Source organism: Amphiura filiformis, chromosome 1, assembly GCF_039555335.1.
Source record: "Amphiura filiformis chromosome 1, Afil_fr2py, whole genome shotgun sequence".
Taxonomy (NCBI): Eukaryota; Metazoa; Echinodermata; class Ophiuroidea; order Amphilepidida; family Amphiuridae; genus Amphiura; species Amphiura filiformis.
The window spans coordinates 95,848,015-95,868,517 of NC_092628.1; the positions used below are offsets into that span (position 1 = coordinate 95,848,015).

Here is a 20,503-nt window from a genome sequence, read left to right on the forward strand (position 1 = left end):
GAATGACATTCTTCGTATTCAGAATGCAATTCGATATGTCTGATGTGCTCTAATGTCCCAAAATAAATACTGTCCAAACGTTCATACCCCAGCCCTTAATTAGTTTATATTCTTGGATAAAGTTTCCACCGTTCAAACTATACTAGTAGGCCCTATATTGGTATAACAGGCCTACTTTTGTGGCGAAATTTGGCGCACATAGGTCTATCATGTGTACTTTGTTGCTCGTTTTACGACCCATACACATGATACATTAATTATTCTGGTAGGCCTACATTGTATAATTGACAACTGAATAGAAAATCAGTTGCTTAAAATGCATAATTATGCGTCTATACAAGTCAAAAACCAATAACAGTGCCGTCATGCATGTAATCATATTAGGTTTTCAATTTTCTAGGCTAATACGGAATTGTAATAATTATACACAAAATATTAAGCCCGCTCTGTGTATAATAATATGATGATAAGGATCGACTTCAATTCAATCTGGTAAACTTGAATGACTCAAGTTACGCATGACCGATAGAGCATGTAATAATATTTTGGCTTTTCATTATTAGATTTGTGTTATTGTTATTGTAAATGAAATTAGCCATACGAAGTGTGTAGAGCCAATTCATGTATGATTTTAATGTTCAAGTTTAACTGTTTCTTTATTCATGTATGGAATATGATTAGCATTTTGTAGGCTTTTTATTACGATTATGTGTATTGTTAATGTTATACAAAGGACGATGGTAAAAATAGGTCGTAATTGGATGGAGCAAATGTGAAATAGGCGTAGCACTTTTAATTTACAGAAAAAGATTAGAATACTAGTTAACATTTGATTTAAAATAAATAATAAAATCCTCAAAAATGAAAAAATATAAATATACGATCATTATATTATAATGTGAACCTGGTATACGTTAAAAATGTGACTGAAATTCGGCAATCATAAATTATACAATAACAATTAACATGTACTGCAAACTGCATGCATAACCAAATTAACCATCTGTGCAAATGAGAAAGATAGAGAACATACATACATACATATACAGACAGACTGACAAAAAAGAGAGACAAATGCAAAGACACCGGAGACATTATACAGAGAGAGACATGAAAGACAGACAAGCATGCATTGTAAGCACAGTGAAATGTTTGTGGATGTGTATAGTTTATTGTCAAGCAGACCCTTAATCTGGAAAACGCACATTACTTGCAACATTGGTGTAACGCTGCATGTCATTATGTGGGTGGAGTGAGGGTTGTGTGGGGCATATGCGTCAATCAGGGGAAGGGGGCAGACGGGGACGTGTCCCCCACCTTTCGGCAAAATCCTTTTTTTGTTTTTTTCAGTCACTTTTTGACAATTCAGGCCAATTGCCCCCTCCCCCAAAACCCCTCTCCCCCCACACCCCTTTCAAGCTAGATTGGCGCTAATGTGTGGGTGTAGCGTACAGTGTAGGGGGTGGTGACAGATGGTGTGTGACAGAAAGATATGTTGTAGGTGTGGTGATTTGATAAGAAAAGAAGCTCAATTCATCTAAAAAACATACTCTGATCATCACTAGTCTGAAGGGCGTTACAATTTGCATGCACGTTGGGTGTGGTATGGCCGTATGGGTATAAGAGAAAGACAATAAAGTTATACTGTCTTATGCATCTTTAAGTTTTCAACTGTTCCACAATCATACTTTGTCATAATTAGAACAAAATGTTTTAAAGCAATGAACACTAATGAAGACAATAGTGAAGCGATACTTTTTCATATATCGATTATGTTCATCTCTTTTATTCAAGAATAAGAACATCATCCAAATTAATACGGACATTTTTTACAAATCATCATCTTATAATATTCTCTGTTGTATGTCATTCTGTACAAATAAATTACACATTAGAATTCACAAAATAGAAACACAATAATACCATTCTCATGTTTTTCGTATGTATACATCACTATCAAAACGCTTAAAAGTTTTAAACATCCCAGTTTAACGGTTGAACTGAACAACCATAGGTAGATATCTATAGATGCTTAGCAGATTTAGATTATTTACGAATTTAAAACAACCCGCGATAATTTTCAACTGGTTGTTCAGTGCACCCGTAAAACAGCGACGTTTAAACCATACTTTTAAACAGCGTAAATAGTTCAGTGTTTAGATCAATGTAGTTTCACCCAACTTTTGGTCATCTATTTAATATAATTGCTATCAGCAAAATTTGTTTTCAATTTAGTTGGGATCATCATCATTTTTAAGACCTAAATTTTGTCATCAGATTCTTTAGGATGGCTTTGATGTTTCGACACGTCACTGCAAAAACAGTGTTTAGAAATCGAGGACAGATTTGGTGTTTAGAAAAGTTTAATGTCTATAGCATTTAAACGCTTTAATGTTCAGATTTTAAACATCTAAACACATAATCATATGAAATGTGTTTAGGATCTAAACATTAAAGTGTTTAAATGCCAGGCATTTGACTTTCTAAACACCAATCTGTCCTCGATTTCTCACTGTTTTTGCAGTGTTGACAATGCTTGAGCTGTGAAAAATTGATCAAACTGATCAAATGGTTGTGTTTTAAAAGTAGAATTGTTCATCATCAAGTTCTTCCATTTATAAGTTATGACTTGAACATGTATAAAGTGGTTTAGTGGACAGGCTTTCTGTAAAGACTGATTCAGTTTGTCTGTCAGCATATGTTTAGTACTGTTCGTAAACTGTAACATAATTTACAATACGATCTTTCATGTGACAATTTGGCAACTTTGACATTTCTTGTACATTCAAAAATTTTCGAACTACTGATACTCAGAGTGATACTAGTGATAGATAGTTTTAAAGTGATCATATAGTCATTCTTTGATTTTACATGTCACTGATGTCAGTGTCTTTGAAAACAGGGATTTATCATTCTGGATCTGTTTCGGAAAATGTATGAAATAAGTGCAGTTCACCGTGATCATGGTGATAATCTGGTGGGTCCATGCCCCCATGGCTTACCCCACGATACCCCCTGAAAAGGCCACGCGTGTGACCACTAACTATATAAGTAGGCCTATAAGTTACTATAGGCCTATCTTTCTTTACAACTTGGTGAACACTCGTTGTTTTAACTTTCAACATTTTGAGCAAACATTCCAAGTTCAGCATGGTCACACCAATGGTCACACATATTCTTGTACGGTATTAATGTTACACATGATTTTCCTTTTGACAAACACGTGGAAGTCAACGTACACACAGGATTAGATTTTCGCACGTGAAAGCGGGTTGTGCACACATGACGTCATAGTGATGTGATTCAAGAGTGTCCATTGGTTGCAGCATTGACATGTTGAAGTGACATCAAAATGACTTCATGCATTCAGGTACAACGTCAACGTGCAAAAATATAGTCATGTTTAATGATATCAAACATTCACGTATAAAACATAATCATGATAAAACCCGGTTTTTCAATCTGTACTATTGTTGTCATTTAAAAGCTGAAATGAGTTGCACCTTTATATCAAAAACATGTTATCGTAAAATTTACCATTGATGTTCAAATTGCTATAGATACAAGCCACTTTGCATTTTACTGACATGCATTTGTTTCTTACATGTTTTACAGCTTTGTTGACGCTATAAATAGCGAAATGTTTAGCGTGAGTATACCAGCATATATCATTAATGGTTTCAAACAATTACCAGCTGAATGAACGTTTTTTAATTAGGCGTAATGGTTATTTTATATCTAAATGATTCAAAGTCATAATTGGCAATATTAATGGGTTTTTCCAACTCCTTTCAAATGAAGCCTCAATCAAAAGCTTCCGACAGCAGCTGAACGAGCAAAATGTTCTAATGTTTGCTTTTAAAACACAACTTTCTTCTCCTTTTGCTTCAAAAGTAACTTTTAATGATCAATGCATTGTAAATCATATACGAAATTGAAATGAGTTTCCTATAGGCTAATTGCTGTTTGGACTTGGCTGTCACATTGTTTCGACTACCAGACACGGCATATAAAATATTTTTGTTCAAAACCACCATGCAAGTTACAGATTTACACACAAATGAATAAACATGATAAATGATTACTTTTCAAACATCAAGAGCACAGTTTACTGTTACGATTTTCAAATTGGGACAAATTACTTGTCAAAATGCTGTCTATTTGATCATTGATTCAATCAAATTTCACAAAAACTAATTTGAACTTGAGACCAACACAAACAGTGAGATTTAGTTTCAATTCTGTTTTATGGATTTTTCTTTCTCTCTTATACAAGATGATAAATGATCAAATTATTTCAATACAAATTGTCAAACTTGTATTGAGTGTAGAAATACAAATATTCATACAAAATTGAAATGCCAAGTTAGATCAACCAGCTCACTGATCATGCAGAGATTTTTTGATTCAACATAATTCAACATCGCTGTTTCTGAAGGTGATGGGGTCACATGTAAGGTTCTACTTCGCTTGTTGCTGTCACACTTGGCATTTTTTTGTTTCAAAGTTTGCAAAACATTAATTCATACCAGTTTATTTAATTGCATTAATAAAAAACATTTACCAATCACATTTGAACACAGTTTTTCATAGAGGAAACAGTTGTATAAGTTTTCGCTAATATTTTTCAAACTATTTATCAGCTATAACAACAAATGTTCCCAAAATATTGATAGCACCATTAAAAAAATAACAAGACATGAAAACGGTGGGTTTCTTTTATACCAGTATTGACAAACTGTCAAGGGCACCATGGTTACACAATTGATGGTATAATAATGTCACAAAACATAAGTCCACGGTGAATTGTCCGGTTACACAGATAAACAAAAGTCATTTCTTCTCAATCATCTTCCGATTGGTCAGAAGTTGCTTGATGTTTAATATGGAAATACTAAACTAGTACCAGGTGCAGGTTGTGATGAGGTAGGTAGGTACGCATACGGTGCAAAATGAAAGGGCTGTAGAACACCGGGAACTTGAGGTCGATGTAACGGGCTCAACCCGGCTGAGTAGTACGCTGCTGCGGCGGCGGGAAAATGCATGCCAAACGCTGCCGGTAACATAGGCTTTGCTGCCATTTTTAGTTTTTCAAGTTCAGCTTCTTGGAGACGTTTTGCTTTGGCTCTTCTATTTTGAAACCAGATCTTCACTTGTGTTTCTGTCAGATTTAATGATGCTGAGAATTCTGCTCTTTCTGCGATGGATAAATACTGTTTCTGGCGGAATTTTCTTTCTAATGCAAGAAGTTGGGACGTTGTAAATGGAGTTCTGGGTTTACGGTTGGTTTTATGCTTACGAAGTGTACATTGCACTTTGGGTCCACCGTAGGACGAGCGTGGAGAATCTCCTGGACCTGGACAAAAAAAGAAAGAAAGAAAGGAGGAAAAACCATTAGATGTTTAATAAATTATAGTCTAAAATATTATAGAACAACCAAAGTAAATTATATTAATAGTTAGCACAATACATACAAAAACAGAATCAGGAACATTCATTCAGTCAGCATGGTCAGGAGCATTTAATAATTTCTTCCAATTTACTTTCCAATAACAAAATTTCTATCAAACGTGATTCCCGAGTTTCCTTCATCTTGTCGAGACTTCTCATGTTAATTATCTCTTGAACTTTATATATTCTTGCTAGGTAAAACACTCTCTAATGAAAAAGAGTGAAAACCCCACTCTCCAAAAGCGTGAGAAAAGTGAAAAGAGAGAAAATCACTCATTATAAAAGAGTGAAAACCACACATAAAAGAAGTGGAAAGTTGGAAACCACTCTACCAAGGTATATGATATATTTTTCACTCTTCTGCCTCTTTGGAGAGCGAGTTTTCACTCTATATATCAGCTAGTAAGGTATGGGTGTGAATATCAGGATTCAAATTCTTTGGACTTTTAACGTTATGAACAAATTTGAAAATAATAAATAAACACATCATACACTACACTACAAACTGCATTAATCCATTTTCCTAATTTTCAATTTATGATTTAGTACGTTAACAATGATGTTCAATTCGCTTCCTATGTATATGTATATAAAATGATCTTATTGAATTTAATACATTGTGGTATAAATAGATATAGTTTGTATGCTGATGATGAATGTTACATCAAATGCAATGGTGACATATATGTGACACTATTGACAAGTTGGGCAATTACATTAACAATATCTCGTTTCATTTCACTTGCAGATCAATTAGCACTCGCAATAACAAATTTAATTGATGTGTTCGGATGGTTTTTTGAAACAAGACCGATTATGCTCCGAGTCAGTGATAGGTTAACTTATGTTTATTTCTACATCTTGTTTATTTTTGATTGATAATATTATTTATTGAGAGAAGTAACCATGGTAACAGGGGATGCCACGGTACTTTTTCACCTATTATGTAATTTCAAAATACATATAATATATTTGCAATTCAACGTCCTTTTATACCCGTCTTGCGCTTGTTGAGAATTTTTCATTTCATACCAGTATCCTGTGTTAACTTTCTTTGAAAGTTTGGACTGGACTCTCCAATAAACGGTTTTTTATACATGGCCTTCATTTGAACTTTACCCAACAATTGTTTTGGTATGTTAAAAGCCAATTGGTTTAATCCTTGTTTTGACAAATTAATAACTCCATACAGAGTTTATAAAGGCCAGTTTTATTTGTCTGCAACAGTTTACAGCGGAATGTAATTGTAAATTCAAGTGGTCAATTGGTGATTAGCCAATCAATTTTGTACTGGAGTTGGATTCTTTTTAGGATTCGATTCTGGTCCATGACCAAAAGTTCACCCGAAATGAGATTTTAATGAGGATATCATGAAGGCTTTTGGCAACCTCATTTTTCACAATAACGTACATTTGGAAAAATAATGTTTCTTGAAGTGGCAAGGTTTACAATACTTCAATAAATCCATAAAAGCCAACAACATACCAAAGAAAATCCAGAGTCAAGTACAAGTTAAGACACCAGAACTGAACTGATCGGGTCTCCGTATCTACCAAAACACACACTGAAGATGGGGAAATAACCCCGGTGTAACCAGAGAGCGATTGATAGCTGTTCTCTAGGGAGCTTAATAAAATGCATGATTGCAGATCTGTGATAGAGTCAATGGCAATTCTATTGCTGTCGCCATATAGACTGACATGATTATTGCACCAAATAATGCATGTAACAGTCCCGATTACTACTCCTGCAAAAGTAATGGTGCATGGTGTACGAGTACTTTTTTTTTTGCTCAAACAAATGCACTGACACACAATACACACCATGATTGCAAACTCATGATGTTTATGATGATGTTATAATTTGGGGTTGTGTGTTGGTATTGGGCCTAGTATATTGTTCCATGCCTAATTTATTGTCATTGAATTCAGCAATCAGACTAAATTATGCAATAATTTTTAACTCAAATGACCAACTTGCAGATTGTGCATGCCTTCAGATTGGCTCCACATCTCATCTCGCAACCATGTGCAGGAATAGGAGAAATTGCTGTTGTGGTATACTAGTACTACATTGTAGTATTTACTAAAGATATTTATATAAAGACAGAACCACAGATTGTTTTGAAGAACAAGAACGTGGACAATTTATATGAAGAAAAAGTTGGCAAAATGCTTCACTCGCAGACATTTTTTTTTATAGATGAAAGTCCTAATCTCTTTTTAATGGCAGTCTTTCAAAGGCAATCGGCACAATCGTTTGAGGCTTTTGAAAGTTATGATATGTATTGTCATTAAATCGTGGGAATTAACCAAATGATCAGTAAAACGGAGACATGAATTGGTAAAACTTTATGACCACACGGCCATGGACCTTGCCTATACTGTTACTATTTCCAAACTATTTCACACTCTTTAAAATGGTGTTCAAAGAACTACAATTAAGTTAAATATTTTCTTTACCGCAGCTCGCAGCTACTACTAAGTTCTCTTACTAAGTTCTGAAGAATTTGTGCAAATTATGTACCCACATAATGCTGAATAGGAAAATGGTACCCACAAAGTTAAGTCAAACCACTTCAAACGTTAAACATGCTTTTCAAAACAGGAGGTTGAACCTAATAATATTACACAAACAGTATAATTTATTTTCCTTACAACTTGCATTCAGGTAATGTTTTATAGTATACTTGTAAATATTGCTTTATATAACTTTACAGTATTCATGTTAAAATTTTACCAAACATTTCAGAATCAGACTGCTTTATATGAACACGATGCAAGTTTCAGCTGAAGAAGAGCAACTTACTCTTGTTTTAGATGTATTTACTGCTTATATGCGCTTATAAATTATATTAATGTTGCATTACTTGTTGGGCTCTTTTCCAATTTATAAAAAACAAGTTTTATCCTTAAGATTTTACCTTAAGATTTTACTTTACAATCAACATGATCAAATGCTTACAATGCTATATCTACTCTCACGAAAGTGCTTTTATGGCATATGATATAGACATTCAACATGTCCTTGAAAAAACGTTTTAACTATGGAACTTAGCAACATGGCTTAGAAGATGAGAAAGCGTTTGATCATGTTGATCACAAAGCTGAGCGATCTTTCTCATTTTCTGAGAGGAATCTATACCAAAAATAATGACTCTTCAACTAACTTACCATGAGTTGGAGATAATCTTGCACCTTGCATCCACGGAAAACTAGCTGAACTCCATGTATATGTTTTTGATGTTGGAGATGAAGGGGACTTCAAGTTAGCTTGGTCTTCATCATCGTGGTCATGTGGATGGTGTTGATGATGACCCGGTACTGGTGGAGAATGGGGATGGTGCGGGTGATGCGGATGGTGTTGTAATGGATGGTGATGTTGGAGATGACTACTTGGTTTGGCAAGAATTCCTTCTACGCTGTGACTTGTATAAGAAAATGACGGTGGACTTGTAGGTGTCGTACTGCCAGCAGAAGGTGAGATGGGGAGCTGAGTTGGCGGCGGGATACAGCCTGGTGAACATACGCCGGGCGACATGCAGGTGGCTTCTTTGATACACGGTGAAACAGGCGATTGTTCATGTCTTGATTTTGGTGAAACAAGTGATTCAACACTAAAGGATAAGTTTTCCTTGCATTCAGTTCTTGCACTTTCAGGCATGTTGCTGGTAGTAGTGGTAGTGGTAGTAGTAATATGTAATGGTTTGGAGAATGCTGAATTGGTACTAATAGTCAGAGTCGAACTCGACATGACTATGTGCACCAAGATAGATAGATATATTTCACAGTCAGCAGCAGCAGTCAGTACACACGTGTACTGTGTGTATCAAATCCACAAGTGTGTAATCATATACACAGGGTAAACATAGACTGGTCCCAGTTGCAATTGTGTGTATAAACACGCTTTAGTGAACAAGTTACAAGTATACAAGATCAGTATCACTTGTTGAGACTGTTATGTGCAAACATAAACATTGAAATAGAGATGGTGGTGATGATGCTGCAGATGAGGATTTCCTCTCTGATCAGTGGTGTGTTAGCTCTCGGCTTACTTGAGAAGAAGTGTGCTAACTATCTTGGTGAAGAGTGAGTACATCAATAAGAAGCATGCGTTTTACAAGATGACTTTGTATACTAACAGGCTCAACTAATCTGTCAGTAATCAATTGTCAGTGCAGTAAGTATACATACGCCACTTAACCTCCTCAGGCACTTTCTGTCACCGACGCTGGCCCAATAGTAATACAGCAATATCGTGCATGCACCGCCCCCTTCAGCAGCATAATACTCCGGCTAGCGTTTGGTTAATAAAAATCATACCGCACAATAAAATTTGGTCACTGGAGTTCGTGGCGTCTAATTTCGTTTGGTATGCGTAGCCGAAAGTCGCATGGTAAGAAAACTTTGAGTGTAGCTTTAATCCAATTTTAAGGATCCTATCGATCGAGCAATCTAAATGCAATTATATAGTGTACATACGCGCAATAGCCAGTAGCCGCTCATCTTTTGTTAGCCTCTATTACCAGGCAAAAGATTTTTTTGAGTGTATTGAATAGAGTCCTATAGAAGTTTGGCGGGGTGGAACACTTTTTGAATACCCTCGTAAAATTTGTATTCATGTTGATGAAAAAGTCATTTGCAGTAAGAACACTCCCATATGAGCGATCAATTACCCTCAGACTATGAACGAGCTAATTGTGAGGAAAAACTATCCGTCATTATTTGTCATGGTATTCAACGAGTAGACAACTTATGTTGTTTATAGGCGCCAGATACGGTACGATCAAAGGCGGCCTACGGCTTACAATTTGAAACAGTTCTCCCCGCGAAGAATAGGTACTGCGAAAAGTAGCCTGCTTCCTTACTACCCCAAGGATATGAACAAGCAGGTCCGCTTCTCTCTGGAAAATATTGGGATTAGAGCTAATCTCACAATCGAGTCTACATAAATCCCAACAGCTTTAAACTGTCCCCTATTTCAACCTCACTTTTATATACACACAATATACCATAATTCTTTATTTAAATTAAAAAGGGATAAGAGGAACAGTTTTTGGTTGTGTGTGAGTTGTTGCAAAGTATGGTACCTGTCAAGAGAAACTTGCTTAATTGACTTGAAGCAATATGTATTGTTCGCTTTGTTTGCTGAGTAAATATATTACACTGCAGGGGTCACGTGCTTTAATCTTGTAGCAATCACTTGGCGATTTAAAAAAGTGTGAAGAGTTTCCTTAATCAGTTTATGAAATGATTAGAATCACCTATGGACGCCTAATTAAGTTATACGCTTGATTTAATCATATAGCAACTCTTACATTATTCTTTGAGGTACACACAAAATGTGTCAATTTTATTATTGGCTGGTGGCGCGCAAAATTGCACCACAAGTTTGTTGCAGAAACAGCTGATGAGAGAGTGCAGATGTCATGTGGATAGGTCGATGCTGTTGTGTGAAGAGGCTCTTCTGATTGGCAGTTTTCGTATTCAAATGATTTTTTGCCCCTTTTTGGTACCGGTCGGCGGTGGAACTCTTGTTTTCTCTGTACAACCATTTGGACACGCGAGTGTGTTTGAATTAGATTTCAAGAGGGTTCAGGCCACTTTTAAAGAAAAAATAATTTTTCATCATCGAAAAAGGACCACTTGGAAGCCCCCCCTGCGTACGGGCCTGATTATTAATGGTAGGGGGGGGGGGTCTTCGAACAATTTCGGATGCTGACTTTCTCTACCTACTGCAAAAAATATTTTACTCAACATTGAGCTCATAGGTCACAAATGAGTACCGTAAAAAATTACTCAACATTGAGCTCTTTTATACTCATTTGTTGAGTTGTGACCTATATGAGCTCAATGTTGAGTAGGCCTATTCTTTTACTCAACTGTTGAGTTGTGACCTTTTTACTCAATGTTGAGTAAAATATTTTTTGCAATGTACTGTGTGCTGTTTTTGTAACTCGTCAGTATACCAATTTTTCACAGAGAGCACCCTGATTTGCTCAAATAAAGCCTAGGGCACTTTTCCCCCAATGCGCCCAATTGGGCGCATTGGTCTCCACTGAAATCCCACTCGCGTATCGATATTAAAATTGCTGAAAAGGTAACCCCAAAAATGTTGAACATCCCCTTAAACCAATAAAACAAGTAGGGAGTTTCATGGAGTTCAGTGGAGAGGGGCTATGTCAGGATTCCGTACGTGGAATGTGGGAAACGCGTGACGTCACCCTGACTTTGTTGTGCTCGAATCATCAATTTGACGTCACGCATACCATTCCGCGTCCACGTACGAGAACTAATCCTGTTTATTGGAGGTACATGTACAAATACAATCATAGACATTTGCTACTTTGATATTGAATGATTTATTCAATGATTGATCAATATATTGATTGATTGATTGATTGATTGTTGTTTATCTAATTGATCATCTGATTGATAATTTTGTCTCTTTTTATTTCATTGAAGAAATGTGGAGGCTATGCGTGGCACTTCAGTGGCGTAAATGTAAATGTTCGAATTACATGGGGGTGCGAATCGCGGGATGATTAGGCCCTATGCTAATTAGGCCTACTAATTAGGTTACTAATGTTATACATTGCATCAGTATTTGCTAATTTAGTATTGGTAAATGGTTGGAAAAGCCTATATTTTCTCGAGTATTTTAGCTATATAGATAGGGTACATGTATAGATAAATTCTATTGTCAAACTACATCACCAAAGCCCATTGTTTTAAGCATTAAGTAAAGTATGGAGAAAACGCCTTTCTTTTATCATGATCGGCAAGTTGTGAGGATATGCACCTGTTTTCACATAATATGCCAATTATGTAAAATAAACTTGACGATGAACTATGTTGTAAAACATTGACCTCAGATGACCTCAGAGCATGCAGTCTGCAACATTATTTACCCTGAAGACGTAATAGCCGAATAACCCAGAAAGCAATGGCAAAATCCAGATTTTATCTCTACTATTACCGTAGTAGTACAAGTACGGTATTATTCTGATATGCATGGAGCAAATTTGGCCATGCGTTTTGAGTTGGGCCAGTAAATAGGTGGAGATGTTACATGCGCGCGACATTTTAGGGTTCATTTTTTAATTTTCTCAGTTAATATGCAGCCTATGTAGTTAAATTTGGTGTCAAATTAAAGCTTGTGATGAGACCAATACAGTAAACCTTAAAAAAGTTGTAAGAAGTTATTAACATTTGAATAATTTGCATCTAATTAGCATAATGTGCAGGGTGGAGGAGGATCAGGAGGAGGAGGATCAGGAGGAGCAAATTTAATAAAAGTGACCCCCAGGGGTCATATGCTGCAAGAGGTCCATTTCTTTTTTCACATTTACAATTCACTTTAAACTGCATACTATAACACCTATACAATCATATTCCAGGTAATTTAATTTGCTTTGAGAAGCAATTTTGCATATTTTATTTTCCGTTCGGGTTACACATTGAAGTCAATGGGAAAATATGCCTTGAAAGAGGCTGGCGCAAAATCATTTTAATTTTATTGAACCCTATGATGTTATATATTTATTTAAAGCTCTGACTGAGAGGAGTTCAAATATGGAACTTTTAAATATGTGGGGTGAAGCTAACTTTTTTTTTTGATTTGTCAAATTTTACATTTTTCCCCTAAAATATTTGGTATTTTCAGTTTCATAACTCGTTAGTGTTACACCCTATGTCATTTTAAAGTGCATTTATGGATTCCTTGGTTCATTTGCAGCCAGAAAATGTATACTTTTATATATGTTGGGTATAATGTGTGAAAGATATTCATATCTAAACGAAAAACATGCAATTTTCATCTCGCGAAAACATGTAACGCATTACCGGCCCAACTCAAAACGCATGGCCATTTATAGAATAGCATGAATAGTCCGGGCGCTTCACCAACCATAATTTTAGCCCCCCGGAGGATCATCTCCCCGGGCAGAAGGTATCCGGGCTGCCACGGTTTGGGACACCTTTTTACCTAGCCGGGTCTCTCCCGGCTAGGGATTGTTACCTAGCCGGGTCTCTCCCGGCTAGGGATTGTTTTCCTAATCGGTCACCAAATTCTGGCAACAAAATACACATTTTTTGCTCCAGCTCAGACATGCTTCGACCGATTTTGCCCTAACTTGGTCACAACCATCATTGACCACGACCATACATGTCACATGACTTTGAATGGGTTAAAGATTACAGAGGGGTCAAATAGGCCATAAATGTGATTTGAGCTAAAAGTGCTTTTCCTCCTACATGCAACATCCTACAATGACGTCACTTGCACATAAGCATCTGCTATATCCGCTGTTTATAGGGTGCACACAGAATTGGGGTCAAAGGTCATTAAGGGGCGTTACCGGTATAAAACCAAATACCTGTAAAATGCTTCTTGTGCCACAAATTACATAGTACAATATATTACTTCCACATATAGCATCGGCTATACCCAGTGTCTAAATGTTGCACACAGAATTGGGGTTAAAGTTCATTAAGGGGTCATTTCCGGTACAAGTCTAAAAAAGCTTCAAAAATTTATATCTGCTACATGCAGCATAGTACGTTGATGCCATTTGCACTGATGCATGGCCCATTGACCAGTGTTTGGGGAGAAATGTTAATTTTTTTAATAGCCACTCGTTATAGTGCATATTTGAAGTAATTAAGCCATTTTTGCTAACATTTAGACACCTCAGGACACCTTGTAGATATGAAGCACAGCTGGCTATTGCTGGAGATCATCCCTGACACCTGTATACTTGGGTAATCACAGCCACAAAGTGCAATTTAAGGTGTGTTCAGACATGGGGTATAGTATTCAACTCGAGCAAATGGGCAGGCCTATTTACCTTGAGTAGAGTGCCCAGTTGGGGTAAACTTGTGATGAATGTTGAGTTTGTGCATGTCTGGACATATTTAGCTTCCCTTGCAATTCCAAAGCTGACTGGGGCAAAATTTGAGGATTTCTACATGTAGTAGTGTGGACATAGGAATAAGGAATCACAATTCTCAAGGATTCTATCCTGTCTGAACATGATTGGATTGGGTGGCGGCGAGTGGGTAATAATTCATTTCTGGATACACAAGTAGTGCATTTTTTGGCCACATCGATATATTTATATGTTTCTTTGGCCAAAAAGATATAATGATCTGTTTCCCATTATAATATGAATACGGAAAAATAAAGTCCTTAACTGGTTGGTGGTGGTGGTGGTGGAGGGGGGTGATGATCCCGTTGGGTAGTATGAAGCCATGAAGGTCATCTGAGGTAAAAGGTCAGGTCAAATTCAAGGTTGCTCCAATGGGGCTGTAACTCGGGGGGGGGGGGGATGAAACATGACACTTCACAGGCCCCCCCCGTAAGAATGGAACATTGTTTCCATAAGGCATGTCTGTGACATAGTATAGATCTCAATTCTTTGAAAGATTAAACATGCATAATAACATTATATCATTAATGTCAATATATTATTGATGAACATATCAATATACTAGTAAGTGCAAATGTGCGGTGGTAGTATGAACGGGCCTTTAGAGTTTGTCTTGTTTTTGTTCAACTCATCATTTTCCGCTGGTACAAAGTTCTGGAAAAGATGAAAGTTCTTCAACCCTGGAACTTAGGGTGCTGGAAGCAATATTCCCCGGCAATGTTCAGCATCTTCTTCCTAAAATTTACAAATCAGCTTCAGCTGTAGTTCTCACTGAAATCTTTAAGGAAGTTGGATATGGTCCCTGGTGAAGTGTAGCTCTTATTTCAAACACATTTATTATATATTGGAAAAGTTATAATTCATCTGTGTTGCCCTAACAACGAAGAAATGGTTATAGTAACCTTTGCCCTTGGTGTACAAAGTGATTGTAACAGTTATTGTATGGCAGGATTTTCGACTTGAGTGTAAGATATATTATGGAATATCACTGGAATATATAGTTCATGCATTTGTGCTCTGGTTCTGCTTGCAGAGATTCTTGGACATGAAGTAATTAAGCAGTCATATTTTAAAAGCAGCATACACATAATAGTTCAGGTAAAGGAATTAAAGTCAGCAGTTCTTACTCTCTAAATGTAAAAAAGAGTGAATTTCCACTCTTTCAAGGAGTTGAATGAAGGACAACCCATTTTTGAGCATGTGAGTGGAAAACACTCTAAAATAAAATAAAGTACATTTTCTTTAGGCAATATTCACAATTTTGAGAGTATATAGACTACTTTTTCAATCCTTTTAGAGTGAATTTTTCCACTCAAGGGGTTGTCCTCCATTTCACTCATTTTCCACTCTTTCCACTCGGTGTACATTTAGAGAGTAACTGGAGCTTAAAATAAAGGTATCTCGTTCAAATCAGATACATAATTGTCTCTGTTTTTATGCATGTCATCTCATGCCTTTATATACGTAAAGCGACATGGTTTCAGAATTACTTTCTTCACCCATAAGCTATTCTGTCTTACAATGAAATAAGCGTATACGTTTCAATCAAATACTCAATTTTGAGTAACATAACTTGAATTTCACATATTTCACATGTATATTCTTTAATTTTCCAGTTTATTTGTATAGGCAATATTGGTAGCCTAAATGTTGCTTATAGTTTCATTCATAGTTGATTTCTTGTTTGCAATACACTTGTTTCCTTGTTTCTTTGAAACATAATCTTGAGGTTCAATAAACCAAATTCTAAATCAAAACCATATTACAGTTTCTTTAGTTTTGTTAAAATAATCGAAATCAGTCTGTAATGTTATTTTGTTTTTATTACTTTTCATTTGAACACTATGTCCAATTATATACTGGAAGTAGTTAGATTTTTTAGGAGATCAAATTAACATCAAATTTTGCAAACTTCTAGTGTAGTGGTCATTAATAGTGCTAATGTAATTTTTAATAGTGCCAACGTATTCTTTGTTTTGAGATAGCGCATGTATCTCTCTATATGTCACAAAAGGTCATCAGAGGTCAAAGGTCAGAACAAATTTAAAGTTGCTCCAACCAGATTGTAACTTGCAGACAATGATCCCTGACACTTGGGGAGTATTAAACCATAAAGGTCATCCGAGGTCGAAGGTCAGGTCAAATTTAAAGTTGCTCTGACTGGGCTGTAACTTGTGGAAAATGATCCCTGACATGAGTATGAAACTGCAAAGGTCATCTGATGTCAAAGGTCATGTCAAATTCAAAGTTTCTCCGATTGGGCTGTAACTCAGTGAAAATGATCCTTGACACTTGGGAAATATGAAACCGCAAAGGTCATTCAAGGTCAAAGGTCAGGTCAAATTGTAAGTTACTCCAACTGTGCTGTAATTTGTGGAAAACAATCCTGGCACTTGGGGAGTATGAAACCGCAAAGGTCATTGGAGGTCAAATTTAAAATTGTTCCGATTGGACTAACTGGTGGAAAATGATCCCTGACACTTGGTGAGTATGGAACCGCAAATGTCATCAGAGGTCAAAGGTCAGAACAAATTTAAAGTTGCTCCAACCAGGCTGTAACTTGCAGACAAGGGTCCCTGACACTTGGGGAGTATAAAACTGTAAAGATCATCCAAGGTCAAAAGTCAGGAGAAATTTAAAGTTGCTCCAACTGGGCTGTAACTTGCAGACAACGATCCCTGACGCTTGGGGAGTATGAGACCATAATGGTCATCCAAAGTCATAGGTCAGGTCAAATAATTAAAGTTACTCCGACCGGGTTGTACCTTGCGGAAATAATCCGACATTGGGGCGTATTAGCTCAGCCTGTATTAGCTCCAAAATACCAACACGCCCCCGGCTAGGTTTGTGGTCTATGACCACCATTTGCCACTAGTTTTCCTAATCGGTCACCAAATTCTGGCAACAAAATACACATTTTTTGCTCCAGCTCAGACATGCTTTGACCGATTTTGACCTAACTTGGCCACAACCATCATTGACCACGACCATACATGTCACGTGACTTTGAATGGGTTAAAGGTTACAGAGGGGTCAAATAGGCCATAAATGTGATTTGAGCTAAAAGTGCTTTTCCTCCTACATGCAACATCCTACAATGACGTCACTTGCACATAAGCATCTGCTATATCCACTGTTTATAGGTTGCACACAAAATTGGGGTCAAAAGGTCATTAAGGGGCGTTACCGGTATAAAACAAAATACCTGTAAAATGCTTCTTGTGCCACAAATTACATAGTACAATATATTACTTCCACATATAGCATCGGCTATACCCAGTGTCTAAAGGTTGCACACAGAATTGGGGTTAAAGTTCATTAAGGGGTCATTTCCGGTACAAGTCTAAAAAAGCTTCAAAAATTTATATCTGCTACATGCAGCATAGTAGGGGAGAGCGGGGAGTGTTCGCCCTAGGGGCAGGTTCGCCCACCCCTTGTTTCTCAGCACTACGACTATCGGGGAATTTGGTGATGGCAAAATTAGGTGAAATAGGTCATTATAAACTTCTCATATTAGCTACGCGACATTTAGGGACGTGTTCATCAAACTGCAGCCAAAACAAAAATATTACATCAAAACGTAATTTTTTCTTGCATTCATAATGTTTTATTATCATTGATACATAAATACAGATGGTTTTAATGGACATCTGTATTGGGAACATATGGGATTTGTTAAAGATTTAATGCAGTTATAAACTCCTTATTCGATTTGTATTTTGCATACCCTAAAGAATATACAAAAAATGTGCACAAGGGGCACGTTCGCCCTTTTGAGGATGGGGCATGTTCGCCCTATATCTTCCCCGGGCGGACTTACCCCAAACTGGAGGGCGAACCTGCCCCATCAGCGTATTATGCAAAATATTGATAATTATACCATTAAACAAGGTAAAACTGCTGAAAAGCATGCTTTTTAAAGTTATATGGTATCAGTATTACTCATACCACCGTTTATGTCCTAATCCATAATCTCCCCGAAGTTGTAAACATAATACGTTTAAGCTCGCTTTGGACCCCTATACATTTTACCCTGGCCCAACCCCTGCAACAAATTTAGGGACTCCCCAGAAGAGAATCAGTACCCTGTATACTTTTACTAAATGTTTGCATCGAATATGTTATTTTTATGTAATGTATAAACCTTTTTTTGTGATTAGGGTGAACTTACCCCACCATATGGGCGAACCTGCCCCAATATGGGGCAAGTTCGCCACTTTGCAAAACTTTTTTGTTTCCTTTATCCTGTTGCTATTGTAAGGCCTATAGTTCTGGGATTGTGGCCGTATATAGCTAAGACATAGGGCTTTCACATGGGCTAATCAGGTCATCCCTAACCTTAAAATTGACACCGCTAGGCTGGTCAGAAAAAAATAGGGCGAACACTCCCCGCTCTCCCCTACGTTGATGCCATTTGCACTGATGCATGGCCCATTGACCAGTGTTTGGGGAGAAATGTTAATTTTTTTAATAGCCACTCGTTAAAGTGCATATTTGAAGTAATTAAGCCATTTTTGCTAACATTTAGACACCTCAGGACACCTTGTAGATATGAAGCACCGCTGGCTATTGCTGGAGATCATCCCTGACACCTGTATACTTGGGTAATCACAGCCACAAAGTGCAATTTAAGGTGTGTTCAGACATGGGGTATAGTATTCAACTCGAGCAAATGGGCAGGCCTATTTACCTTGAGTAGAGTGCCCAGTTGGGGTAAACTTGTGATGAATGTTGAGTTTGTGCATGTCTGGACATATTTAGCTTCCCTTTGCAATTCCAAAGCTGACTGGGGCAAAATTTGAGGATTTCTACATGTAGTAGTGTGGACATAGGAATAAGGAATCACAATTCTCAAGGATTCTATCCTGTCTGAACATGATTGGATTGGGTGTCGGCGAGTGGGTAATAATTCATTTCTGGAAACACGGGTAGTACATTTTTTGGCCACATCGATATATTTATATGTTTCTTTGGCCAAAAAGATATAATGATCTGTTTCCCATTATAATATGAATACGGAAAAATAAAGTCCTTAACTGGTGGTGGTGAGGGGTGGTGCAATAATTATGTGTACCCCTGGGGGGGTGAATTCTCAAAATAGTATACAAAAAATCGCTTGCCCCCCCCCTCTGGCCGTGCCAAAAATCTTTGCCCCCCTTTCGACGTGCCAAAAACCTTTGCCCCCCTTTTGATGTGCCAAAAATCTTTGCCCCCCCTTACACATGCAAGATTTTGGGGAACCCAATTTAAAACCTTAAATTGTCTTATCATATAGTGCGAGCGCAGCGAGCAGGAAATTTTGCATATTTGAACGTGTTCCTAACGTTTTCCTACGCCTTTTAGGGCGTAATATAGAAACAGTGCCCAAAATATCTGTGCCAAAATTGCTTGCCCCCCCCCTTTCGACCTGCCAAAAATCGCTTGACCCCCCTTTTGACCTGCCAAAAATGCTTGCCCCCCTTTTGGCCTGCCAAAAATCTTTGCCCCCCTATAATTCACCCCGGGGGTACATAATTATTGCACCACCCCTGATGATGGTGGTGGTGTGGTGGTGGTGGTGGTGGAGGGGGGTGATGATCCCGCTGGGTAGTATGAAGCCATGAAGGTCATCTGAGGTAAAAGCTCAGGTCAAATTCAAGGTTGCTCAATGGGGCTGTAACTCGGGGAAATGAAACATGACACTTCACATGCCCCCTCCTGTAAGAATGGAACATTGTTTCCATAAGGCATGTCTGTGACATAGGCCTAGTATAGATCTCAATTCTTTGAAAGATTAAACATGCATAATAACATTATATCAATGTCAATATATTATTGATGAACATATCAATATACTAGTAAGTGCAAATGCGGTGGTAGTATGAACGGACCTTTAGAGTTGTCTTGTTTTTGTTCAACTCATCATTTTCCACTGGTACAAAGTTCTGGAAAAGATGAAAGTTCTTCTACCCTGGAACTTAGGGTGCTGGAAGCAATGTTCAGCATCTTCTTCCTAAAATTTACAAATCAGCTTCAGCTGTAGTTCTCACTGAAATCTTTAAGGAAGTTGGATATGGTCCCTGGTGAAGTGTAGTGATAGTCAGCTCTTATTTCAAACACAATTATTATATATTGGAAAAGTTA

At 37.2% G+C, this 20,503-nt stretch overlaps 2 protein-coding genes across 2 annotated transcripts in view; one reads left to right on the forward strand and one right to left on the reverse strand.

Annotated features, from left to right (window-relative positions):
* Positions 1 to 1,793: 1,793 nt before the first annotated feature.
* LOC140158790 (uncharacterized) lies at positions 1,794 to 9,806 on the reverse strand. The gene is made up of 2 exons (XM_072182010.1): positions 8,625 to 9,806; positions 1,794 to 5,356 (listed from the first exon to the last, which is right to left on the reverse strand). The coding sequence occupies exons 1-2, from the start codon at positions 9,202 to 9,204 to the stop codon at positions 4,881 to 4,883; spliced, it is 1,056 nt and encodes a 351-aa protein (XP_072038111.1). The 5' UTR covers positions 9,205 to 9,806; the 3' UTR covers positions 1,794 to 4,880.
* Positions 9,794 to 20,503, forward strand: part of LOC140158808 (myelin P2 protein-like) — a 72,239-nt gene continuing 61,529 nt past the window's right edge. Inside the window, exon 1 of the mRNA XM_072182034.1 lies at positions 9,794 to 9,846. The gene's annotated coding sequence lies outside the window, so the exon portion shown is untranslated. The remainder of the gene's footprint in view (positions 9,847 to 20,503) is intronic.